The sequence below is a fragment of the Mchenga conophoros genome, linkage group LG17, assembly GCF_057382185.1.
Source record: "Mchenga conophoros isolate Kocher_MC1m ecotype Shallow Benthic linkage group LG17, M_conophoros_male_GT1.1, whole genome shotgun sequence".
In the NCBI taxonomy this organism is placed as follows: domain Eukaryota; kingdom Metazoa; phylum Chordata; class Actinopteri; order Cichliformes; family Cichlidae; genus Mchenga; species Mchenga conophoros.
In genome coordinates, this window is record NC_140542.1 from 11,113,726 (window position 1) to 11,141,344 (window position 27,619).

At 38.1% G+C, this 27,619-nt stretch overlaps 2 protein-coding genes across 2 annotated transcripts; one reads left to right on the forward strand and one right to left on the reverse strand.

The window, feature by feature from the left end:
- Window positions 1-14,961: 14,961 nt before the first annotated feature.
- Window positions 14,962-19,739, forward strand: LOC146555111 (uncharacterized). The gene is made up of 12 exons (XM_085252956.1): window positions 14,962-15,563; window positions 15,864-15,948; window positions 16,046-16,136; window positions 16,273-16,361; window positions 16,442-16,569; window positions 16,664-16,715; window positions 17,555-17,652; window positions 17,754-17,890; window positions 17,974-18,039; window positions 18,227-18,273; window positions 18,439-18,587; window positions 19,303-19,739. The coding sequence occupies exons 1-12, from the start codon at window positions 15,395-15,397 to the stop codon at window positions 19,623-19,625; spliced, it is 1,434 nt and encodes a 477-aa protein (XP_085109082.1). The 5' UTR covers window positions 14,962-15,394; the 3' UTR covers window positions 19,626-19,739.
- A 339-nt stretch (window positions 19,740-20,078) lies between these two features.
- Window positions 20,079-23,161, reverse strand: LOC146555112 (uncharacterized). The gene is made up of 3 exons (XM_085252813.1): window positions 23,102-23,161; window positions 21,105-21,212; window positions 20,079-20,540 (listed from the first exon to the last, which is right to left on the reverse strand). Exons 1-3 carry the CDS (start codon window positions 23,159-23,161, stop codon window positions 20,103-20,105), a joined length of 606 nt encoding a protein of 201 aa, XP_085108939.1. The 3' UTR covers window positions 20,079-20,102.
- Window positions 23,162-27,619: the final 4,458 nt, after the last annotated feature.

Sequence of the window (27,619 nt, forward strand, 5' to 3'; positions counted from 1 at the left end):
AGAAAAATAACGCTCCGTCCTCGCTGTGTGTCATTCTGGAGCAAATTATTATTATCTCTTGTCAAAGACTAAGGACAATGGGCAGCGGTTTTTAAAATGGTAAACAACTTTCAAGTGCTCAGTGAAAAAGATGATGCTAAGACTGACACCATTTTGTTCTAAGACAATTAAGTAAATGGCAAAGCTGCGTTCCAGTATTTCACAGTTCAGTTAATTAGCCAGCTGCAGTAATTACCTAGCTTAATCCTCTCTGCTGTGAGATGGTGACGTTCACAGCCCTGCTTTTTACAGGACACCGAATTCTCTTTTGTTCTCTGAGCTTATCTCATATTTTCCATTTCAAAGCTGTACTAATCAATATTTTTAGATTTGTAACCTCAGTGTTTGTAATATAAAAAGCTTTGGCTTGTTGTGACAAACAGAAAAAATAATTGCCTTGTTTTGCTGCTACTTTTTTTTTTTTTGGCATGATTTTCAGTCCAGCTCTGGTAACGTCATTGAACCCTCGTGGAGTAGTGGAAGCTGAAGAGACAGAAACTCCTCTTGAAAGTAAGTGGAGACCAAAACAAAGCTAAAAGCTCAAAGGTTTAATTAAAAACACATTATAAACAGCTACAATCGCTGCTCCATACAGGAAAATTATACTACTCAGACTTGTGTGACTATCTATAACACTATGGTTGTATTTAGTGGTAGCTGCTAGTGGTATTTATTTACATATATCATACAGTTTGTCATAGTATAGCACAATTCTTCACTTAGCACAACAGATAATGACTCCTGGACATTTTATTGGCATTTTTGATGTGGAGCAAGTCTTTAAGCTACAGCACATGGGCTCAGGTGATGCAGACCCCAAATGTTTGAACTCAGGCCAACTTGAGCTTAGGATCATGACTTTGTAGCAGGTATTTTAAAGAGGATTAATGATTAGCCTTGTGTTGTGGTTAGCTCATCTCAGACAATCTTTTGGCTGAAGTTTGGTCCATTCTTCTGCCAAAGGAAGGCATTTGTCTCTGCCCGTCAGAGACCCTTAACATGAACGTTTGCTGAAAACAATTTAACCACCATCTTCCCTGCTCTGTTTATATTAGCCTAACCACAACTTCATATCTAGCCACCAGGTAACTGAACAGCTGAGAATCGGTAAAGTAGCCCAACTTCACTAACCCTCCTTTCTGTCTGTTTTTCCAAAGTAATAGCAGCCCTGTACATTTGTGTTTTTCTTACTGTGTTGGCCCTGGCAACCTGTCCGGGGTGTGCCCGACCCTAATCGCAGCTGTTTTACTCAGGCTCCATTCCACTGAGTAGAATAAGTGGTCATGAAAACAGATGAGTGGATGGTTCAAATTCAACTTAAGTATAGTACTATTAATGACGCCATACGATCTAAAAGTAAAACAATAAATGGATAAATAAATACAAAATTTTTAAATGAATACAGATAGAGTGTGCACCTTAGCCACTAGCTGTATTAATTTTTGCAAATAAAGATTCATAGTAAGCATTTAAAAGAAAGCCTTGGAGACATGCCAGTGGTAGTGATACATGCGGATAAGCAGCCAAGTGTGGCAATTACTATTCAGACAGAATACAGTTACTTTTCTGCTATCCATTTATCTTTCCTGACACATGGGAACCAATCAGATTGTTCACAATGCATAAATCGCCAGCCTTCACACACTGCAGTTATGCTCTGGCATTTTGAGTTAATTATTGATCCATGTGGTCAGGGAGTCCTGGAGAGCAGTCTTTCTGTGTGAGGCACCGTGTAGTTGGAGCATGCAGTTTGATTCAGGTGGAGCTTTTGGTGGCAGTGCTCCAGAAACACTGCGCTGGCCTCTGGTCCGCTTCCACCTGGAAGCATCTGTCTGGCTCAAGTCCTACTCTACACGGAAAGACCAGTCAAGCGCACGCAGGCTCAGTGATCCGCGATTCATTCGGCATCGACCGGTTTCTATGTCAGCGGACAGATAACATAATTTGCTGTGGAGTTTTCCTTTTGAATTCCTCTTTTCTTTACTTCAGAGATTGTTGTTTTTACAGTAATTGCTCACGGTGACTTTTAGTCGACCCAGATCACGCGAAAAGAAAATGCAGAAATTTGTTTGACAGTATTGGATTGTATTTATAGTGCTTGTTATTGCACGTGCTGCATTCGCTTACGTATTTCAGAGGCAGTGGTTGCAAGTATTTAACCTACCTGTCACCTTATCTTACATATAAATCAAAGCACTACATCGATAGAAAAACATGTTTCTATATAATAATATTATTATATTATGTATTCTGTGTTTTCAGTGCAATATATTTGTCTCCTCCAGCTAAAGTCAACTTTATTAACTTGAAATGAATTTTCCCATATGGAAAAGAAATAGTAAAAACTTATATGATTTACTCATGAAAGTGGCCACTTTCTCATTACTTTCATATATCGTTTTAGTAAGTATCCAAAACATACAAGTTTCATTTATATAATTTTTTCAAGGGATCTTATATGTGTTTTCACTCTTGTATGCTTTTCATACAAGTTTCACACAAGACAGATACAAACTTTATAAGATTTATATATATCTTTTCCATATGGGTTTACTTGAAGTCAGGGATTATGAGTACAAGTTTTGAAAATAAGGATTTTACATTTTTCAATTTCTAGTTTCTTCCTGCATCAGCTACCTGTCTCACAAGTGTCTGTGCCTGTGAAGGAAACGCTGTGGATGGCTATAGCAGCACAGCAACAGCGGTGAAAAGTGACATAGACTCAACTACAACACGATCCCTCTGGGATTTTCTGGCAGTGTTTTTGTGAGCGTATAAATTTTAACATCATCAGTCATTTTGTATGCAAACATTTAGCATATAAGTGACAACATCTTTGTCCAAGTGATTCATCATTTAAGAGATGAAAGATTAAGTCTCTGGAGAAGGTTTAGATACCCCGAGGTAAGTCAGTTTCACTTTGTAGTTGTTCATTTTGATAGGGGTAAGGAAGAAAAGTCATAAATATTCCTCTGATCGTGCCCGTAAAGAGAACAGGCAGTGAAGCTGTCAGTGGTCTGAGATGATGCCGAAGTTGCGTCTTTACTATAAAGAGTTCATTTACTCAATGCTGATCTATGTCGGTTGTGTCAGGTCAAACTTGATCATATTAATTTTAGTCAATCCTATCGTCACTGCCTTACATCTTTGCTGTTCACAGTAAATTATTTACAGTGTTTCATTTCATTAAGTTTGACTAATTCAAAAATAGATATTTTACTTTCTAGGAAAACAACATGGGAAGAAACTGCTTTGTATCCACACAGTGACACACGCTCAATGCTAAATGACATTTATCATCAGAGGTTCATATTCATTCTGAGCTGAGTGCAGATGCAGTGGTGGGTACATAAATATGTTGAATGAAGGAGACAGACTCTCAATAAATAAAAATGAATATTTGCCAGGTGTATGTATGTTAAAGCTAGATGACATATATAGAGATTATAACAACACTGTTATTGTAGCATATCGTCTAATGATATATATTATTTTATATTATCTAATGTTATATCTATGAAAAACTTGAATGAATAAAAAATTTTGCAATCAGCAAAACTCATCTTTAACTTGTTGGGGTATAGATTGATGAAAGCTTTCACACAGTTTTAAATTAGGCCAGTGGTCGCCAACCTTTTTTGCGGCACGGACCGGTTTAATGTCAGACAATATTTTCACAGACCGGCCTTTAAGGTGTCGCAGATAAATGCAACAAAATAAAATGATAGGACCAAGTCAAAAACCGTGGTATTTTGTAAATACAATATAAATGCAAATTCAAGAAATAAAGTTTTAAAAAATGTTTAGCATCGTCTTCTGTCAATACTGAATGTGACGTCATGTGGTTGTTTGGTTGCAGCTGACCTAACATACACTCATGTAAGCTGAACTAGTGACAATAAGAATCGATAACAAAACTAAAATAAAAAATCAGTCACATTTGTGTGAGCCCTGGCTGCAACAATGAGTTCCATGTAAACAAACCGAGGATATACTGTCATTTGCTCTCTCTTTAGCAGTAAGCTAGCTGCACTTAGACAGGAAAATCCAGCTGTTAGCCATAATGTTCAGGTTTGCAAAGTACTTTATAAATGAGGACTGTGTTGAAGAGAGCCTGTTTGAGCCACCAGACTGACAAGCTGCAGTCCACACTCCCATTTTACTGACCAGGCTGGGTCATTTCTAATATGAAGTAATCCAGTCAGTGAGATGATGTGAGGAAAAAACAAAGATCTCCAAAAAGTTTGGCATCTCTTTCTTGGAGCCTCTGCTGTTTTTTCCTTCACACACATTAACCTACTTTCCCTGCAGATGTGCTGATGAGATTCCCGAACTTAGTTATATTTGTGGTGTGATGTGCATGTAGTGGGCTGTTGGATTAGCTTGCGAAGAGAAATGTTATTCTATTTCATTTAATAGCGCTGATCACATTATTTGATTGCACCACTCGGTACACTGCCAGGGAAGGGAGCCAGAGAAGGAAAAACATGTTTCTGTCAGCCCGGTGAACCACCTGTCACCTGGCTCAAACAGTCCTCATTCATAAAGTGCTTTACAAAACCATATTACAACTAACAGTTGGATTTTCCTGTTTCAGTGCAGCTACTCAAACAGTGAACTTACTACTAAAGAGACAGAGAGTGAATCCTTGGTTTGTTAACATAAAACTCATTGTTGCTGCCCTTTGATATGATGCTGATGATGCTGAGATTAATTGACTGAATTCTACCTTCATACCAACTTTATAACATCTAGATAAAGTCAGTATACTGTCAGTGTAGAGGATGGAAATCAGGACAACATCTTGGGGAATTCAGTTGTGTACATCCAGCCCAGTAGCCCAGATCAGCTGATCACACCATGTACACTGAGAAAATCTAATTGAGTTCTCAGTTGGAATGTTTGTGATTCTTCTCCATGCTGTGCTACTACTACTGATTTTAGGGTTCCCCCACCTGCTGACTCCCACTTTAACCCCTGACTGTACTCATTTTCCTGTTTCGAGGCAGTCACACTCCAACATAGGCAACAGAAAATTGAGATTTTTCTTCAGATTCAAGTTGAGTACTATTAGAATTAAGTTTGTATTCCCATCTTCTTATATTTTTATATTGATACATTATTGTAGCACAAGGCTTAGTTAGCTTTGCACAAAACCAGCTGGTAGAAACATCCTCCAGAGAGCTACTATTTACTTAATTGTTTTGAATACATTTCAGAGCCTGTACTTTTTTCACTTGAGTAAATACATTGAACCAGTAATTCAACTTTTACTGGAGTATTTTTAAAACTAATATTTGTATTGTACAAGGACACTAGATCATGCACCCATTTCCATAAATTTAATAGCAAAGAGCTGTGCATGTTGCAGGTTTGTATTTCTTAAAAAATGTCAATTGTGTGCCTGGGCAATCAGAAGTAATAACCTAAAACTCACCATACTTTTATGATCAGCGCTTATGATGAGAATTATTAGCTTTGATGAAATTACTCTGATTAAAATGTACATGCTAAAAAAATTTTCTGTGTTCAGAATACCAACATTAACCTTTTATTACCCTTCTTTCCCTGAGGTTTTTTAGTCTATGCGCCTTCCCTCTTTTTCTGTGCTTTAGCTTATTTGTTCATGTTTTCCTTAACAGCTTTTTCTTTTTTTTAACATTTTCCTGGTTTGGTTTCCTCAAGTTTAAATTTTTTCTGTTAGTTTGGCAAATATACAAGATACAAGTGCAGTCTTGTCGTGAAAGTGTGTTCATGATCATGATCACAGTTATATCAACTATTAAAGACTCTCTGAAAGTGACAGTCGTTTCACCCATAGTCTGTTTACATGGGAAAGAAGGCAGCGTGGAAATATGTCAGTTTTGCTTCAAATGGGAGGGAGTGTATTTTTACAAATCTGGATTTCAGTGCTGCCATATTTATGTCAGTCAAAAAAGTCACCAAGTATAGCTAAATATTACCAAATTACTTGTGTTGTTCAGGTTTTTCATTTGTATTATAAAAGTCTAAAGGCTTACATACGTGAGCTCTAAAGTTATCTAGCAGTACATGGATCTGGTAGTTGGACAATCATCAGCTTGACTGACAAAAATATCATCTCAGTTTCTTGACGACAAAAAAGACTTTTTAAACTGTTCTAAGCATTGCTCTTCATCTATTTCGATGCATACAGTGGGGCAAAAAAGTATTTAGTCAGCCACCGATTGTGCAAGTTCCCCCACCTAAAATGATGACAGAGGTCAGTAATTTGCACCAGAGGTACACTTCAACTGTGAGAGACAGAATGTGAAAAAAAAAATCCATGAATCCACATGGTAGGGTTTGTAAAGAATTTATTCATAAATCAGGGTGGAAAATAAGTATTTGGTCAATAACAAAAATACAACTCAATACTTTGTAACATAACCTTTGTTGGCAATAACAGAGGTCAAACGTTTACTATAGGTCTTTACCAGGTTTGCACACACAGTAGCTGGTATTTTGGCCCATTCCTCCATGCAGATCTTCTCGAGAGCAGTGATGTTTTGGGGCTGTCGCCGAGCAACACGGACTTTCAACTCCCGCCACAGATTTTCTATGGGGTTGAGGTCTGGAGACTGGCTAGGCCACTCCAGGACTTTCAAATGCTTCTTACGGAGCCACTCCTTTGTTGCCCGGGCGGTGTGTTTTGGATCATTGTCATGTTGGAAGACCCAGCCTCGTTTCATCTTCAAAGTTCTCACTGATGGAAGGAGGTTTTGGCTCAAAATCTCACGATACATGGCCCCATTCATTCTGTCCTTAACACGGATCAGTCGTCCTGTCCCCTTGGCAGAAAAACAGCCCCATAGCATGATGTTTCCACCCCCATGCTTCACAGTAAGTATGGTGTTCTTGGGATGCAACTCAGTATTCTTCTTCCTCCAAACACGACGAGTTGAGTTTATACCAAAAAGTTCTACTTTGGTTTCATCTGACCACATGACATTCTCCCAATCCTCTGCTGTATCATCCATGTGCTCTCTGGCAAACTTCAGACGGGCCTGGACATGCACTGGCTTCAGCAGCGGAACACGTCGGGCACTGCGGGATTTGATTCCCTGCCGTTGTAGTGTGTTACTGATGGTGACCTTTGTTACTTTGGTCCCAGCTCTCTGCAGGTCATTCACCAGGTCCCCCCGTGTGGTTCTGGGATCTTTGCTCACCGTTCTCATGATCATTTTGACCACATGGGATGAGATCTTGCTTGGAGCCCCAGATCAAGGGAGATTATCAGTGGTCTTGTATGTCTTCCATTTTCTGATGATTGCTCCCACAGTTGATTTTTTCACACCAAGCTGCTTGCCTATTGTAGATTCACTCTTCCCAGTCTGGTGCAGGTCTACAATACTTTTCCTGGTGTCCTTCGAAAGCTCTTTGGTCTTGGCCATGGCGAAGTTTGGAGTCTGACTGTTTGAGGCTGTGGACAGGTGTCTTTTATACAGATGATGAGTTCAAACAGGTGCCATTCATACAGGTAACGAGTGGGGGACAGAAAAGCTTCTTACAGAAGACGTTACAGGTCTGTGAGAGCCAGAGATTTTCCTTGTTTGAGGTGACCAAATACTTACCTTCTAATATTGAACAGAAGTAAATTTTTTGAGACAAGTTGCTACCATCAAACTTAAAACGGGCTAATATTAATTCATTTTATGAAATAGTTAAACATCAGTTTAAAAAATCGATGTGCTTTCTGGGTTTTTGCAAACCACTGGATTGTGTTTTATGTACATTTTACACAGCAACTACCTTTTTTGAAACCAGGGTTGTTGAAGTGTTTTGTTATCCACATCCGTACAGGTGCATGTTTATAATTCTATAGATCATATAAGCACTATCAGGACGTAGTGGCCTGACTGTTTTGCAGTGCCCTGCCGGTTTCTTCTCTAGGGGAATGCTGTTGCTAGGGGCTTTCTGCTCACAAACAACCAAGAGTCTTTTCATGCTGGCCATCCTGCCAAGCATGTGATCCCCTGGTGTAACAGGATCTCTATTCAGAATAATACACCCGTGTGTCCAGGTCTCACCAAAGAAACAATTCAACCCAGACTCCTATTCAGCAGGAAAAAATTCTCATTCTTAGACTTTGTGCAGCTGCCAAAATTGGGCTGGTGTCTAAGGGATTTAGAGGGAAAATACAAGGCTAGTCCTATATAGAGTTATCAGCTTAGTAGTTGCACCTGCACAATCGAAGAACAGTGGTGCAAAGAAACTTTTTAAAGCCTATTCAGTTTTTTTTTGTATTGTTTTTTTTTTATATTAGCTGCTAATATTGGATGACGGTGCACCACTTTTTGTCCAGCGTGACATTAGCCCCACACCCACTAGGACTGAAACCCTATAGAATGTCATATAGTGATAGGATGAAACATAATGACATTGGAAAACGTACAGTGGACCTGAGAGTTCAAATGCACTGAAACTTAAGAAATCACTGGTGTAAAAACAAAAATTCAGTGTGGCAGTTGATTCAATCAGAGAAAAAACACCTATAAATTATGTATGCCATCTTTGATCACAGGCTATTTGCGGATATTGTTGTTGGTCATGATGGCCAGAACAGCTGAGCTTACATTAAACAGCTTAATCAGTATTTTATGAGATAACTTGGACTGTGATCCCATGCAGAACCCAGAGCAGGTGCAGGGAGAGAAAAAGGAAACACGTGTTCGGGATGATGAACACCTGGCGTTTCGTTTTCTTGGAAGCCCATAATGACAGTTTAACATTAATGGCATAATTTGTTGTTGTTCCATATGGTAACGTTTAAAGTTATAGTAATATAATTTAATATATAGTCTGAGTATAATTTGTGTAAGGACAGAAAAGTATGTCTAAATACAGTTCTGTAGAATACATGATATTTATGTTAATGCAAAGTATCATTTTTGACTATAATATGAAATTACTTCTTAAATAAACCTGTACTGGTTGCTGGAGTTTATTGTCAATTTGAAGTGCTATTACTTCCGTGGGCAAAATATCCTGACCCTGCATTCTACATAATGGCAGTCACAGCGATGATTGGAAGATTGAAATTATATAATCATAAACAAAACATTATCATTAACAGTGTCAATTCTTTCTCTTTCGGTCTCCTCAGACTCCCTTGTGCCCGAGGACGTCTATCCTCCGTCTCTTTTTTCCTTCTCGTTCCCCTCTTATGCCTTCTGCCAGTGGTTGAGGCTGCTGAGGATACAGCAGCATCCCTGCAGGATGAGGCAATAAGGACACGAGGTGTTATGGATGGCCTGCCACCTATTGCCTCATCCATGGCATTTCCATGGTGCTGCTGTTGCCTCACCACCCTGAGAACTAATCCCTAAATGGGGACAGCTTAAGTGCTACAAAACATAAAAGAATAAATATTAAACATTAAAATAAGTGTCTCTAAGACTTGCTATTGTGAAAATTGTCTTACCAACCTACTTTTGCTTGAAGTTACCCCACTATTTCTTCACCCAGCCAGGCGTCAGTACACCCTGCAGCCCAGTTTCTTTCACAAATATCCAAGAGCAAACACAATTATGTCCACAGTTATTACAACAGAGTTTATAACTTGTGAGCAAATAAAGACTGCCTGCAGGGTGCATCATGTCAAACACTTTCAAGACAATGTAGACTAACCTTCTTGACTATGAGTGCCAACATCTTCATGCCAGTTTCCAAGAACAAAATGAATCTTGTTCAGAGGTAACCTGCCACAACTTCTAACAACTAATAGGATAATTAAGTGGAAAATGACTACTCATATATTACTTGATTTTAAAAATATGCCTATATTGTAAGGCCCCATGGAAACAGCAAGCTCCATCTGTGTATTTATTCAAAACTTCTATATTAGCACATAAACATACTTTTGCAATTTTTTCATCATCCAGCTGTTACCAGGGATTCAACATTAATTAAAATAAATGTGGCAATATGCAAAATCATCGTGGTAAGTTAGCCATGCATTCCTGTCCTTGCTGTTATCCCCACGAAGGAAGGGAATATGTCATTGTCTCCCCATGTCTGTCTGTCTGTTTGTTAGCAGCCTAGCATCCACAGTTTTCGAGATATCATTTTCAAATTTTGAGTGATGGTAGATACCGATAGCAACTCAAGCTAATTTAAGTTTGGTGAAAATCGGGACAAGCTCAAGGTCAATTCAGTAAAATCAGTATGGATTGTCTTCACAACAATATATTAGGCCTTGGGGGACACGAGTACCTAGGTTGGCTGGGATTTTGACCCTGACCTTATTTTCTGATTTTGTTGACTCTGAAAATAAAATTAAAGAAACCATATCCAGAAATATATCAGCTTTAGGACACGTTTCTTCTTTTTTCTCCATACAACGCTCTACAACATCTAGCCTTCTAATGAACCAGTCCATGATTCTTCCTTGAAATTGTATACATTATGATTACTTTATTGTAAATGCTAATCATGTTAGAATGCTGCAGTGAGGACAAACAACTTCCTCACTGTGATTGCCTGACCTGTGTGGCTCCTGAGGTTTACTGCTCTTTCTACATGTATATAAGCTGATATAATCAGTCCTGCTTGTCCATTTTTATAAACTCCAACAGAATATGACAAACTACTCATTTTACCAAGTCCTTGAACTGTCCAGTATTGTCATGTGACATTTAAATAAAATGAAATCCATTTCTATCTAGTTTACCATAAAATACATTGCATAATAAAAAATAAGTAGCCCACAAATTGATCTATTTATTTGTCTCTCGAACAGTCCAATCCTTGTGTTTCCCCACTGGTATGCTGGCCAGGCAGGTGTTACAGCAGAACTTTGTGTAAGTGAGCTGCCTCTGCAACAAAGCTTTCTTAGTGTGAAAGACTCCAGAACCACTGTCGTGGACTGCACTTGGCAACATTGCAGTGCTACATTGCGTACAGGTGCATGTTTATAATTCTATAGATCTCCAGTAAAGCTTCTGCTTGTACTGGTCCTCCATTACAGTTAGGTAGGTTGGTTCTGAGCAGGTGCAGCCTCCCCAAGGCTGCCAAACAAAACAAGGAAGCCATAAAATTCACTTCCAGGCTAAGACTGTCAGGATCCTGGGTCTCTCAACCCGTGTTTTTGTGTTTAACCCCGTGTGTTTTGAGTCCAGCATTTGGGTCCTCACCTGCCTACACACAGCCGCTCCCTGACAAAGACGTTCGAATCAGAGTCTGTCTGCAGAAAGAGACTCACTGGAGAGGTATCTGAATAAACTCTTCAGTTGTGTATTTGTCATAATACTAGTGTTTTACAGTTATTGGAGTGGCGCACCTTGTGTACAATCTAGATATTTAACAGTTAATTCAAGAGTGGAACTTCTTTTATGCTGTGTAACTTTAAGCTGTCTGGCGAAAGTCTGTAATTCTTCAGTTCTTCTTGGGTTCCATATTGTATTATTTTAAAAGACATATAAAGGATCTTACATTTCAAATAATGTGCACTTTCACTACAAACAAGCAGCAACTTTTTAACAGCTTGTACTCAAAACTTTTTTTCCCTTGGTCCTGAGACACGCAGGCATTGAGCAGACTGACGCTCCATGTGTCAGCCAAAGATGCAATAAGATAGCCACAGCTGAAAGAAGACAATACGGAGGCTGTAACCTTATTTCCACCAGACTATCATGATGAAATCCAACAGTCTATGTGCCAATCGCTCCAAAACCTCAGATGAGCCTTTAATATTGGCAGAAGGGAATTTAATCTCCTCTCCAAACTGAAAACACTCAGGCTGCCCTAAGATTCACCTCTCCATGACTCAGTGAACTTGCTTTTATTTTTTCCGTTCAAAGAAAAGCTCTTAACCAATCTTCCATTAACAGTTGAAGTAAAATGTGTGGAAAATTCATAAAGTTATTACGGTTGTTACTCTCTGTTACAACTCTTGTTTCCTGTAGGCATGAATTTCCATTTCATTTTATTCTTTCTAACTAGAATTGGCTGAGCGCTGATAAGAACATTTGCTCACACTGTACTTTTCTTTTCTTTAGCAGAATTTCAAACTGGTGTTCTGCTGTGATTTCAATCACTGGATCTTTTTTGTGAAAGCATTTCTGAGTAACAGTAAAATTAATAAACAGATACACATTATTTTATTTTGTCAGAGAATCTTCAATATAGCTGTTATCATTATTACTTTCTTTATGTACATGAAGCTGCAGCTCAGTGTTAGTAGTAGTCTCAAATCTGTTGGTCGGACTCGGCTGGAGACTGTTTGCAGTTTGCCTGTCCTCCCTGTGTATATGGCTCCTCCCACACTCCAAAGAATAATGAATGTACATGTTAGCAAGTGCATCTGAGTAGCACCTGCTGGCTGCTGCTTTCTCTCATAACTCTAGCCTTAAAGTACATTAAGGATGTAATTCAAGTCTGTTTTTCACGGGACTGCATAAGAAAGTTCTCTTTTTAACATGACTATAAGAACCCATCTCTCCCTATTTTTTTTAGGTATCATGAGTTTATCAGAGACATTTCTCTTTTTTTCCTCCAGCTGAGTAATATTTATTTGTGTGTGTGTTTCTTTCTAACAACAAATTACATCTGATTTTTCCCCTCCATCCCTAGTTGGAAGCATATGCCTTTGTGCTTTTTACATGCAGTGCTCTAAATCAGCGGTCCCCAACCTTTTTTTTGTGCTATGGACCGGTTTATGTCCGACAACTTTTTCATTGACCAGCCTTTAAGGTGTCGCGGATAAATACAACAAAATAAAACCAGTACTGGTACCAAAAAAAAAAGAAGATTTATTTATAACACACAGGAAAAGACTGAGGGAATCCGAGTTAGCAATAAAAATGATTAAAAAAAAATAATGATAAATAAAAACCCTGAAAACCATAAATTTCATACCCGAGCCTCAACTCTCGCGGCCCAGTACCAAACGACTCACGGACCGGTACCACTGCTGTAAATTGGTATAGTTGAGGCAAATTCTTATAAAGCAGCTCCATTTATAAAAGGCAAAAACACATTCAAATAGTTAAAGTAAAAATAGTAATAAAAAGGATGTCCTAAACGCTAGGTGAAATAATAAAGCAGTTAAAGCAAATGCACAAAAGCATTTAAAAAAATCGAGGAATGGCAGCACCAGCCAGCTGACTCCTAAAGATTTCAAGGTCATATTCACGTCGATTCTGGAGCATCAGCAATGAATTTTAACTCTATTTTAACACATTATGTGCCAGTACTGATTATAGTTTAGGATTAATATGGTATCACACACTGTCAGTCACACATAAACATGCTTTGACTCCGGGAACATCACTTTATCTTCCTCTAGAGAAGTCCTGTCTATTTTCTTTCCCAGTGTGACCAGATGCATGTAGTAGAGCGAGTAGTGAAGGACATTTTACTCACGGCTGCCCAAAAAAAAAAAGTCACTCCCACAGCTGTCTTTCCTCAGAATCTAACACACCTTTTAGATGACAGAAAGCTGCATATGGTGGTCTAGATGGAGACAGATGCAGCCGTGAAGCCTGTGTGGCTCACACAGCTAAATGAACTGGCAAAAGATGGAATAAATGCCTGGATGTGGGATGCATCGGGTTTACAAATCTAACAGACTGCTTAAGACTCAGAAATCAGAAAAGAAATTGCATTTGGAGTTATGTGTGAAATAATTTTCTAGGCCAGCATGAGAATATTATTTTTCACCACAATGAGAGGAAAAGAAAAGATATGAAAGAGCTCACTGTCAGCAATACTCCCTGCTTCTAAAACATTATTATTTTTTTTGGCTTCCAGATATGAAATGGTCTGTGTCTAACCTAAAATTTAGATTTTATTCATCTTCCATGTGGTGTGTTACATTGCAAACACAGTAAGCCAGCAACAGCAACAGAAAATCCATACCTGCAGTGAAGGTATCCTTCATAGTAGCAGGGTTTCTGCCAGGAAAATTAGGTAAGTTCGAGGGGGGTAGAGTCAGTACTTGGAAGTATCCACCTACTATAATTCTACTACCTAATTTTGTATGTGTCTGTGTGTAGCTCTGCACTGCCGGACTTGCAATAAACTGGATACCCTGAGTAGATTATCTGATTAGATGCTGAAACAACCTATTGACTTTATCATTACATTACATTCAGTTTACTGGCAGAGAGATTTTTCCTTATTACATGGAGGCAAAGCTACTTTTTTAGTAGCCCATTTTAAATACAATAAAACTTGCTTGATACGATGGCCCAGAGAGTTCAAATACACCACAACTTAAGAAAACACCGGCAAACAAAAAACAGCTGCAAAAGTGCACAAAACACAACAGAAGTGTTTTTACAGTGCATCAGCTAATGCAGATATACAATTGGTAAAGGACTAAATAGGCTTCTGTTGTTTTTTGCGTCCTTTTGTTGGTCTTTTCTTACGTTGCAGTGCATTTGAACCCTCAAGGCCGCCTTTAAAATGTAAAAACAAGAGTAACATAAAACACGCAAAATACACAATCCGAAATAATAGATTATTTTAATATTAATATGACAATTGTCTTTGTCTTATTATACAAACAAAATATTGTATTTTTTCATGTCTAATGCATTTTCATGATAATTAGTAAAATGACTCTGTCCTCTCATACGGTGTACATTTTAGGACATCGTCAGGTATCAGACAAAAAATTGTCAGGTGTCAGTTGTCAAAAAAAAAAAAAGTCAGGTATCAGAAAAAAAATTGTCAGGTGTCAGTTGTCAAAAAAAAAATTGTCAGGTATCAGACAAAAAATTGTCAGGTGTCAGTTGTCAAAAAAAAAATTGTCAGGTATCAGAAAAAAAATTGTCAGGTATCAGAAAAAAAATTGTCAGGTGTCAGTTGTCAAAAAAAAAAAAAAGTCAGGTGTCAGAAAAAAAATTGTCAGGTGTCAGAAAAAAAAATGTCAGGTATCAGAAAAAAAATTGTCAGGTGTCAGAAAAAATATTGTCAGGTGTCAGAAAAAAAATTGTCAGGTATCAGAACACAAGGTACCAGAGAGAAAATCTTCCTGCAGGTGGCGCTGTTGTCATGTCCCACCCGAATTGATTTCCAAATATGTCATCAACGTGTGACCGTGGGAGAGCGTAAGGTCATTGACCTCACCGGAGTTTTACCGTGGTTCAGGCTCCTAACGACACAAGGTAAGTTTAACTTTTTCTCCCTTTTGTTCATATTTTTGCCACAGTTGTGTTATATTAAGTTGCAGTTATGTTGTGAAAGTTACATATCAGAGACGGAAAGCCAGTTTTGTACGAAACCAAATCAGTACTATTTTTGTCTGGCTAATTCATTCTAGCTAGCGACAGTGGTGAAACGTGATTCAAATTTAAACTGTTCAGTAATTGTTTTGTATACATTTCAGCAAATGGACAAGCTGAAAGCTCACGAGCAGCCTGCATCCTTTCTGTCGCTCTTTTTCTTTATTTCTCTTTTCTATATTGCTACTGTCGGGATATTTTTTGATCCCGATATGTTTTTTTCTGTTGTTGTTTTTAGACTTTGCTGCAATATGTCATCTGACGATGATGAAAGGAGTATCCGACTCTGGCTGGTTCCCATGACTGTACCAAAAATACTTTTTTTTTTTAATTAAAAAAAGAGCATTAAAAATAAATGACTAAAGTACAACTTATTTATTAACTACTGTTCACCTCTTTCATATCAAAGAAGTGTATTTTTTGCTACACAAGTTTTATTTGTGGGCACTGAATAGACGATGCTTTTAGTGTAATTGCCACATAAAAAGATTTAGTACTTTACTGGTTAATTACTTATGTTCAGTGTAAGAGGTGGGTGATCAATTAGACTGTTGTTGTTACACTTAACCTTTCAAGATATGATGATAATAACATTGTTCAACAAAGGCTTAAAACAAAAGGAAATCAGCTGTGCACTGAATTCATATGGGCATAAAATAAGGTAAGTCTGCATTTCAAGTTTCCGTGACAACTCTCTAAAATGACAAAACATGCAGTTAGCATTTAATATAATGTAAGTCTGTGTTGTCTTTTAACAGTGAGAGGCATCTGAGACGAGTTTTAAAACTTCTAGGGTTGAAGCGAAGATGCCCCCAACGACCTTTTACTGAAATCCACAAAGCTGTGGAGGTAAGCGTTAAAACATCAGTGCAAAAAATATATATTTTCCTGAAGTCTGTGTCATGAGCTATTGTAGAAACAAATGTTATTTTCTGTAGTGATTTAAAAAAAAAAACATTCAATTGTCTGTTTGTTTGTTTTTTAGAGTGAGATGAAACAGTGGTCTCCTGAACAAGGAATCAGGGCAATGGTAAAGCGGGTAAGGGATGTCAGAGGAGTGCGGCCTTGTTACAGGTTGGTTAAATAGTGTGTATATGATCAAGTGTTCTCTTGTTTTACTGTTGAGCTCAGAGTAAAATCTATTGTTACTGTAGAGACGATGTTGCGAATATAATGAGGTATATGGATGCAAGTGGTCTTCAGAGGAGATCTCCTGGAAAGAAGAAAATTCCCTGTCGGAATTACATCAGCCGTGGTCCAAATGACACACGGCACATTGATGGTATTTATTTTATCTTTTCAATTAACCTTCCAAACATGTTTTGATGGTACTTCTGTTGAAACAAATTGTAATTATTATTTGTTGTTTCATATAGGCAATGATAAACTGAAGTTCTTTGGAATGTGGATACATTTGGGGATTGATGGGTAGGTTTGAATATGGCATTCGCTACTTAATTTATTATATTCAGTGATAGTACAAAGTTGCTTCAAGATAAGGATGTGCGGTAAACTGAGGTGTTATCTCTCCTGAGTAGTCTAGGGCAGGGATGAGCAAGTCCAGGCCTCGAGGGCCGGTGTCCTGCAGGTTTTAGATGTGTCCTTGATCCACAGCTGATTCAAATGGCTAAATTACCCTCACAACATGTTTTGTAGTTCTCCAGAGGCCTGGTAATGAACTAATCATTTTATTCAAGTGTGTTTACCCAGGGTGATATCTAAAACATGCAGGACACTGGCCCTCGAGGTCTGGATTTGGCCAAGCCTGGTCTAAGGGACCAAGATAAAGTATGAATAGTGAAGGAGGATTCAAGATGGCGGTTTTTAAAAGGCTTATTTCCTGCTAGTCTTAAAGTTCCATTTCAGACTGGCAGTTAATTTCAGGGAGGGCCAAGACCAACACAACAAACAAAACATCCCTGATATAAAGTAAACAGAATTTAACTCCAAAGAAAATAAAATGGACAATTTACGATAACCTACCTAACCAACACATAAACAGGAGAATACAAGGGATTACAAAACAAAAGGCAGCGCTCCCCTCGCGTCAGTCTGAACACAGTCAAGAGTCACATTCAATTCCAAAGGCATGTAAGCCTACACAACTATGGCAGTCAAAATGGCCGGAGGAACCAGAAACAACGCCTAGACATAATACAATGGAAAACCAGCATACTCTTGGGGAATGTAACAAAAACCAAACATAGTGCCAAAACATGATTAAATCATATGTACAAGTGGCCACTTTTCTGTTTCTTTCTTTTCAGATTTTCCAGGAAGGTTCTATGGCTAAAGGTGGGCACATCCAACCGCAAGCAAAACTTTGTGGCCAGATACTTCTTTGAGGCTGTTCAAGAACAGGGTGGTATGCAATATACTAAAAAATGGGGGGTTAAAAAAGATTACATTTTGTTAATAAATTTATTTTTTCATCATTCACTAATTATCTTCAGTTTGTGTCTTTAGGCTGTCCTCAAATGATTCGGGGGGACAGAGGAAAGGAGAACCTTGTTGTGGGTCAAATGCAGATGGCATTTCACATGCGAGATCTTGGGAATCAGGCATGGAGGTGCTTCAGAATGGGGACATCAGTGCACAACCAGGTATGTCTTTAAGCTGGTAAATGACTATTTCTAAAGTAACAACCTGACAACAAAACTGATAATGTCATGTTTCTGTTGTTTAGAGAGCTGAATGTTTCAACAGTATTTTAAAGCGGACATGGATTAAGAAATGGCTGACACCATTTGAGGTAAAGCAAATCTTTCACCTGTAAAACCTATTAACAAAGAGTAGCCATCCAAATTTCGTTAAACATACGATGGATTAGTTTATCTGAAAACACAAGGCCAGAATCTGTGTTTATGTACATCTGTACCTTTTCACTAATGAAATTCTCACCTTCACAACTTGTGTCTTTTTCAAAACAACATGCGTAGGCCATGATGGAGTCTGGGATCCTTGAACTGGACAATCCTGTGCACATGTAAGTCAATATTTTTAGACATGAAAAATAATCAAGCAGCAGTATGAAAGTATGTGGTCTAGGAATGCCTTTGTTTTTTGAGTACTGATTAAAATTTAGCTTTTACTTATTCTACCTCAAAGAAGCAGATGAACATATTAATTTTTTAATTCTCCTTTTTCATAGCAACTGCTTGCAGTACTCACACTTGCCACTGCTTCAAAGAGACTTAAAAACGGAGCAAACAGTTTGGAACACCCATGACATCCGCAAGCAACGCAATGCACCTGGTCCATTTGGGAAACCCGACCTTCTGTTTACCTCACCACCTCCTGGTATGTCATTTGAAAGCCTGTGGGGTTTTATTTTTTTGTTTGTTTTTTAACTTTCATTAGTTTACTTTTACTTTGATATAGCACTCTTCACAGGATAAAAACCACAAAGTGGCTTCACAATAATATAAAACAGATAAACATAAAACAGCACAATCGAACATACAGAATAAATGCAATCAAGGAAACGTAATGATGGAGGCAGAGCATTCCATGACCTGGGAGCCACCGCTTTGGAAGATCTCTTACCTCTGGTCTTCTGGTGGGACTACTAACAGCCATTGATTAGATGATCACAGGCTGGGAGAGGGAGCGTGGGGTTCTATAAGATCAGAAATTAAGGCAGGAGCTTCACGATTCGGAGCATTGAAAGTCATTACTAAAATTTTTAAATGAATTTTCTAAAATATACTGGAAGCCAGTGTAATGAGCGTAAAACTGTTATGTGCTTTCTCTTTTGTGTCTTCCGAAGAAGCCTACTTGTAGTACAATAAGAGATTTCTGAATTTCTACTGTCAATACTAAAATGGCTTCATATTGACACCTTTAACTAAAAATTTATCTAAATGTTTGAGTGATATTTCCATCTTTAAGTTTCTGTAATAACATCTGTAAACACTGACTGCTTCTTATACAGGTTCTAGAACAGCTTTGTCATTATTCATTTATTTTTAACATTCAAAGTGAACATCTTTTCAATATTGTCTTTCATTCGCAGGATATGGCAATGTGCTGCACATTGTTGACCCAGACCTTTTAGACTATGCCAAGCAATTAATCTGTGAGAGGGAAGAGCCTTCACTGGTAGCAAACCAGGAATTCAGAGACATGTGCCAGAACATTTTAGAAAACAGCCAGTTTCCCTGCACACCTGATGGTTGCCTTGCTGCATACCTCATGCTAGTCCAAGAGCTCACAACTGCCATGAACAGAAATGCAGTTCCTACACTTTCTACGTTTGCCGAGGCAAATGACATATACATCTTTCTGAAGAGAGAGAGGATGGAAGGTGCACCAGTAAACATTTCCAATGACCAATAAAATCATACAACAGTGTTTGTTAACATTTATTTATCCTTGTTTAAAATCAACAGGTAATTTGAAAACTGTCTGACCAACAAAATGTACAATAAAATGTTGAAATACAATTGACAAGGTGCCATCTTTCATAATGATTCAGTGTTTCATTTACCACAACTTTTGTTAACAATAATGTAGAACATAATTCACATAATGATAATAATAATAATGGATACTTTATTGATCCCCATGGGGAAATTACTTGTTTTTCTCTGCATTTGACCCATTCACTCAGTGAAGCAGTGGGCAGCCCACTAAGCAGGCGCCCGGGGAGCAGTGTGTAGGGACGGTACCTTGCTCAGGGGTACCTCAGGGTAGCCGTTAAGTGGATTCGAACCGCCGACCTTCCGATCATGGGGCGACCACTTTACCTACTGAGCTATCCCTGCCCCTTGAAAGACACATTGAAAGACTTTTGAACTGCAGACTGTAGCAACATTACCACTTGTAGCCATATCGGCTCGTAAGATCAAGGCCTGACTTGAGAAACTTAACAACATCAGATGCGGAAGGCCTTGAGTCTGGGTCATAGCTCACCAAACCACCAAGAAAACTGTTTTTGTCACTGAGATGTGATAGGGCATGTGGTGGGGTTTTGGTGGCCATTAGTGCAGCCAGTTCTCTTTGTTTTTTAACCATCCACGGAGCGGAACCCGTCAGGATCTCCAGATATGTGGCTCCGAGGGACCACATGTCTGTCTGGAACGAGGCCTCTTCAAACATCAGTATGCATTCAGGGGCCATGTAAAGATATGTGCCACCAGCTGGACCAGTAGCCTGGGCAGTGAACTTACTCCCTTGACGAAGCATCACAGTGTCTCTTATGTTTGCCATGCCCCAGTCTGTCAGGACTGCCTTCTTAGAAGGGTGGTGAACCTATAAGGTATACATATGAGAACTTACCAGGTTGTCTAAAATTTCACAAATGTTATCAAAAATGTAATTCCAAAGACCACAGCTCATAATTGGGGAAAAAAAAAAACCCTCAAAGCTTTTAGCACCCAGATTACCCAATCACTGCAGATTTATTCTGAGATTGTTTATTATACCCATCATTAAAATTAACAGATTGGTTAATGATCCAACCCGGTTTTATAGTCCTGTGCATTTTTTAATCCCCATTCCACTTAAGCAAGTGGTACAGACTAATAAAAGAATAGAAACTTTCAGTTTGTAAAGCCTAAACTTACAACATGTTTGGGAATTTTGTAGGTGTGCAAGAACCAACATATTAAAGAAAAATTGGACTATTAAAGAAACAATGTAAGGCTTCTTACTTTAAAAAAAAAATCCTTTATATGAATATGCCAGAAAAGTTTCTCATTGTTCAAATGTAGTGTTTAATAGACTGAAGAGAATAAAGTTAAATAAATAATATACTATTTTTATTTTGATCTTCAAAAACAAAGTGGAGAAAAAGAAAAATACAATATGGCTTACCATGACATTTGCTGGCTTTATATCCTGGTGAATGATTCTCTGTGCATGGATGTACTCTACTGCCATGGATAAGTCCAGTGATATGAAACCGGCATCATCCCCTTCAAGCTATCAAGACAATATATAATATTAATAAAACAATGCATAGCCAGGTGTGACAATCTAACATGTCTACCACTGGAAATGTATTACTTCAAATAGGATTAGTATTCAAATGCAACTGCTCGTAAGCTTTCAGCTTGTCCATTTGCTGAAATGTATACAAAACAATTACTGAACAGTTTAAATTTGAATCACGTTTCACCACTGTCGCTAGCTAGAATGAATTAGCCAGACAAAAATAGTACTGATTTGGTTTCGTACAAAACTGGCTTTCCGTCTCTGATATGTAACTTTCACAACATAACTGCAACTTAATATAACACAACTGTGGCAAAAATATGAACAAAGGGGAGAAAAAGTTAAACTTACCTTGTGTCGTTAGGAGCCTGAACCACGGTAAAACTCCGGTGAGGTCAATGACCTTACGCTCTCCCACGGTCACACGTTGATGACGTATTTGGAAATCAATTCGGGTGGGACATGACAACAGCGCCACCTGCAGGAAGATTTTCTCTCTGGTACCTTGTGTTCTGACACCTGACAACTTTTTTTCTGACACCTGACAATTTTTTTTCTGACACCTGACAATTTTTTGTCTGATACCTGACTTTTTTTTTTTTGACAACTGACACCTGACAATTTTTTGTCTGATACCTGACGATGTCCTAAAATGTACTCTCAAGGACGCTTCGCTCAAAAAAAGCATCCAGCAGAATGCACAGGGTTCTTACGGTTAGAAATTGGTCACAGACTTGAAGAGTGTGTATAACTAACCTTAGGCACAACTTTGTGGCTTTGTAACACTCACATCTGTTACTGTGATCTAAGAATAGACCAACAGTGCTGTCTGATTGGGGAAGAAATTGAGAAAACAGAAAATATTACAGTATGTGGACTTCATTATTGATATATTCCACTTTTTACAGTATATGATAGGAACTATAAAAATCAATAAACTGGGCAGAAAAAATGGATAGAGATGAGTAAGATTAGAGGAGTCAACAAATGAAACAGAACTGTGGAGAAATATGATATCAGAAATAAGATGCCAGATATGCATATGAAGAATTGCTTAAAATATTTACATTATTGTGTAATATAAATTGCCCAGTACACCAATATAGCAGAAAACATAAATACATGGACTGGTCTTCAAAATATATGTAAAAAGAAAAATGCATTATACACAGATTTCATAGGCAAAAACCTGAAGATGCTGAAATAAGATATAAAAATGATTTCATTTATATAATAACATCTATGAAGAAGAAATATTATAAGAAACCATTCAACAATAATATAAATATTATTAAAAGGATGGAGGACATACTTGTCAGTGTAATTAGAAGTGGGTCTATACCAAAACAACGAATCCGAGTATTTCATCGTAACAAACACGAGGATTATAATATGGATGGTTTCTCGTAACTGTTGGACCAGATTTAGTGGGAAAAAATCACTGATCCAGGAGAAGAAAAGCTGGATTCATTGAGACAGAAAGGTGAGATTAAAAAGTCATTGGGATGGAGTTGTAGTAATATTGATACGATACTGCTGCATGATACTGATCGGATAATGATTTGATGCATTTGTTGAATGAGTTGACTGTTGTTTTTTTTAATGTTGTTTTTTAAATAACACATCTGTAAAGATTCAAAATGGGGTTGAAACTGAAGGAGTCGATGAAAACAGTTTTCCTGGGTTCATTGATGGTTCATTGAGTGAGAGAACAAGGTTACAATTTGAGCAGTTTTTGTAACTTTGTGTGGAAAATTGGGTTTCTGTGTGTGTAGTGACACTGTGGAAGCAATATTTAATACTCTCCATGTTTCTTGCCCTCTCTTTCTCTCTCTCGCTCCCTCTTCTCCTGTATCTCTGTGTTCTGTCTCCCTTACCTGTTCCCATGTTATTCTGTTTTTCAACCTTTGTCTCCCCAGTCTGTTGTATGTTTCCATGTTTGATAATCCCGGTCTTTGTGTCAAGCCTGCATCTGATTTGTCCCTCCTGTGCTCTTTCCTGATCATCCTGATGTGCATGTATGGTCCCAGTCTCCCTTGTGCCAGAACATCAGTTCTTCTTCTTCCATGGACACCTATAGTCCATGTTCTTAGTGCTGGTTTTGCCCAGTGTAGTTTCATGTTAGTAAAGGTTTAGTCTCCTTTTGCCTTTCATTTTTGTATTGTCATGTAACCTTGCTACATGCTCCACTCTGAATTTGGGTCCTCTCTAAGACATGATCATGACATTCCCACTCCTTTCAATATCTAAACTAAGTATAGATGGAGGGAAATTGGAGTATATTTTGCTTAATTTTGTATAACATTTCTTTATTTGTTTTCCTCTTTCTAATTGACTCTCTGTATATTGTTTATATGATCGTGATTTATGTGATAGGCACTTATGCACCCCTATACCATCAGAGATGCAGGCTTTTGAACTGAGAACTGATAATAAGTTGGATATTCCCTTTCCTCTGTAGTCCAGAGGAGATGGCGCCCATGTTTTTCAAAATGAATTTCAGTTTTTTTGAGACGTCATTTGATACACCACTATCAAAGTAATAGTAACTAATAGTTCAATGTCTCAATGAGTTCATATGTCTCATAAATGAAATATGTTCGAGATTTGCAAATCATTGTGTTCTTAGTATTAATATATTTAGAGAATCCCTCCTTTTTTGGAATTGGAGTTTATTTAAGTATATGTCGTTATATACTCGTTTTGGACTGGCTCGGATATTCTGATATGTTTTGGAATACAAGTGACTAATAAAGTAAAATTTGTTCATATAGCAATTTTTTGAGACAAGAGTCATGAAGTCTTTATAGAGGTATTGAAAAACAGTCACAATGAACAGATCAAACATTGCCCATCTGAATAGATTAGTTTTAAGTTGTAATGCATATAAAATCTATAAAACCTATACCTCTGAAAAATCATCAAACATGAAAGTCAGTATAACTGGAGTTACAGTGTTTTCATATGACAGATGCAATTTGCTAATAAGTGTGCAAATTAGTTTAGGTAATGCCTTTGTTTGCATAATGGGATATGTGTGATCCATCGCTGTGATTATAGCAGCACAAGTGGTTATTTTAGCAGAACACTAGCTGTATGTAGCGTGCTCACCACATGCAGTGAATCATGTACAATACGTGGTCCAGGGAACTTCCACCCTCCATTCAAATTCACTGCGTGAGAGCTTTGTCTAAAGAAACTGCACTGCTAACACCTATGACCTACTGTTTGACTCTAAATGCGGCAACTGTTGTGCATGGTTCACTGTCTGCAGAACTCACATGGAGATAAATTACTAAACTGTCCCATTGTCCTCGCTATGTGGGATGTCGTTTAAATGGATGTTCTTCGATAAATCTTTCTTGATATCCTTTGAGGGAAATTGAGTGCCATACTTGGTCCACATGGGTGACATTGTCCCTTTCACGCTGCAGCAGCTTGGATCTCAAAGAAATCAAGTCAACATGTAGATTCTCAGAGAGTACAAAGCCTCAGCCCCTTGTCACTGGCCTCTGCAGTCTATTTTGTTCAGCTCAAGTGGCCACACGTGGTCTTTATTCTTGAGAGGAAGACTGACAACTTCACCACAAACGTTAGTGCAACTACTCAACAAGATTGTCAATTTCCAGCTCTCCGTGAGACAAAATCCTCAAATGAAAAAAAAGAAACCACCACCTGTCAGAACAGTCAATCTACCTCTTAGAAGTATGAGGAAGGTGAGAGGAAATCCCTGCAACTATCACTTTAGGTCATGTCAGTGACAGGGAGTTACACTCTCTGGTTACAAAGCTTTTCTCTATGCTGTACACATACTGAAAAGACACCTGATTTCTGCACCAATTCTGTGAATAATAACCCGTTGCCCTTGACAGATTCATTTCATGAAAAATCATTATATCCAACAAGACATGCCCAAAAAACAGAAATAATCAACTTGCACTCAGAAAAATAAAGGTGCCAACTGGAACCAAAAGTGATTCTTTAGACTGATGCCATAGAAGAACCTTTTTTGGTGCCACAAAGAACCATCAAGAAATGGTTCTTTGGGGCACCTTTTTCAAAGAAAAAACCTTTTTAAAAATGGTTCTTTGAAAAACCATTTTTTAAAAGGTCATTCTATAAAAAAACATTTTAAAGAACCTTTTTTGAGTGGTTCTTTAAAGCACCATTTTAAATCTTTCAAAATAAAATGTATCCTAAATTGAATTTGAGTAGGGTAAAATAAATACAAGCACATAGAGATATTTTAATGGTTTATTGCCATTTCGTAGTATACCAAAAGACAAAAAGGCATTTTAACCCTCAGCACAACATCACAACTAATACATGTCACATATTAGTCATTTAAACAGTAATAATTAAACATTTTTACTAGACTATAAATAGATATATATATATATATATAAACTATACTAAGATAACACAATTAATGCATGTATTGTTTAATTAATAAAAAATCAGAAAGTGATAAAACACATTAGAAATAGCAATAGCTTCATAACAGACCAATAAATCAACACATTTTCATCAGAAGATATTTGCATGTTCAGTAAAAATATTTCAACAACAATTTTTTTTATTAAAATGATCAATGGACTTCAGCTTCATGTTATGTAAGGTAAGTTTCATGTTGTACTCATGGTTCTTTATTAGTCCAGTTTAGGACAATGTCTCTGACGTTTATATATTATCACATATATGTTATATAAAAACAACCTCACACCTGCAGTTGTTTCAGTTTTTCCACGTGTTTCCTGTCAGCTGGTCAACCTCACTCAGGTGGACATCCATATCAGCCAACCAAACGACAAGCTCCTCCCTTTGTGCTTCAAATCCCTCCCACTCTGAGACAAGGAGCTAAGAGAGAGAGAGAAAAAGAGTCGATTATAAAGAAGAGAGAAAAGTGAAACCCTCCTGAGAAGGTCTGACTCGCATACCTCCAGTCGAGCTGTGATGTACTCCGGTTTGGCGTTCACGTCATCCCAGTAGTGGCCGCACTCCCTCGCTGATGCCAGCAGCCAAGCCTGCAGGGTGCCCTGGAAGAGCCGAGGTCCTGCCTCTCGCCGCAGCCTCTGAATACACAAACACAAATTGCATCTGAAGCAGGAGGTGCAGATTGTTTTTGCTATGCTTTTCTAAATCCAGGCCAGCGGACGACTTTTGTCTTGCAGAAGTAAGAACTGGAACCCAAATCAAATGTATGCGATACACAATCAATTCACAAGAACGCATTATAAAAGAAAGTCCCATTCTTGCCTGATTTCAACTGAATTCTGCATCAAAACAGGATTATACATGTAACACTAAAGATATTTTGATGGCTTGTGCACATAAGCCTCTGTAATATATTTATAATTTAAAATGCCACTGGTCATAATATAACAGTAACGCTCAGTCGTATCTCCTGAAAATTATGTTTCAGCCAAAGTCTAAATTGTGTTTCCAGAGAAATATATTTGTTCTCCAGGATTATGTCTGTTTGTAAAGTATCACAAATATATTTTGTAAAGGACAACCTAGAAAATGGCAACAAAGCTTCAGAAGGAGTCCGAAATCTTGGAAAGAGAGACTAAAAACTAAGGATCTTAGGCCAGTGTGGTTGAATGGCTTTCTAACTAAGCCAACCTATGTGGCTACTATAATCTGTTGCAGACAAGGACACAGAGAGCTGGAGACACAAGGGCTAAGTAATCCTTCCTTTTGTACTTCCTTAAAGTCCGTCTAAAGGGTGTATGTATATAGCTATTTCTTTGTAAGACACAAGGATGTCAGCTAGGTGCTCCCCATCTGATGACAAATTTGACATCACCTTGAGCCAAGCAGATCCTAATGGACTTGCAGATGAAAGAACTATTAAATGCTCAATGATGGATGGCCCAGAGCCAAGTTGGGGAGGCGGGACACCTCTGGAGGCTAAAAGCTATACATGGTTCCCTGTTGATGACCACAGCCCACTGGGCAGAGAGCCAGTGGTGAAGATGACAATCATGAGGAACCAGGCAGATAGCCAGCGAGGATGAGGATCTTTTAGTGGTGGACCAGGTGTCCAGAGACACACCTTCAGAAGTTTCCACTTCTGAAGATTTATGAGCAGATGACCTATCAATTCCCCAACGGTTTAAACCCATAAATATTTAGTTCACATTTAAAAAGATATGTGAACAGACTAGACTGTTTGTTTCAGGAACTTGCAATCCATTTCCTGCCCCTGATACAGTACTTCAACCATGTAACCAGCAAAGTACCTGCTAGATCTTTCCCTTACAAAAATAGCCATGTGTAACATGCACAAAGTGAAGTCAGTTGCATAGTTTTTCACGCTTAATGGATCAATAATCCTCCACTCTGGGTGGGAGAAGAAAAGAAAGTCTTCACTGTCAGGGCAAAAATTAGAA

What these genes read in the sequence shown, in the direction of transcription:
- LOC146555111 (XM_085252956.1), top strand. Translation starts at nt 15,395, where the DNA reads ATGGACAAGCTGAAAGCTCACGAGCAGCCTGCATCCTTTCTGTCGCTC. An exon ending in GGAGTGCGGCCTTGTTACAG is followed by an intron (nt 16,362 to 16,441) that starts GTTGGTTAAATA and finishes TTGTTACTGTAG; the next exon opens with AGACGATGTTGCGAATATAA. An exon ending in AATGGCTGACACCATTTGAG is followed by an intron (nt 18,040 to 18,226) that starts GTAAAGCAAATC and finishes CAACATGCGTAG; the next exon opens with GCCATGATGGAGTCTGGGAT.
- LOC146555112 (XM_085252813.1), bottom strand. Translation starts at nt 23,161, where the DNA reads ATGGAAACATACAACAGACTGGGGAGACAAAGGTTGAAAAACAGAATA. An exon ending in ACAGAATAACATGGGAACAG is followed by an intron (nt 21,213 to 23,101) that starts GTAAGGGAGACA and finishes TTGTCTTGATAG; the next exon opens with CTTGAAGGGGATGATGCCGG. An exon ending in TAAAGCCAGCAAATGTCATG is followed by an intron (nt 20,541 to 21,104) that starts GTAAGCCATATT and finishes TATACCTTATAG; the next exon opens with GTTCACCACCCTTCTAAGAA.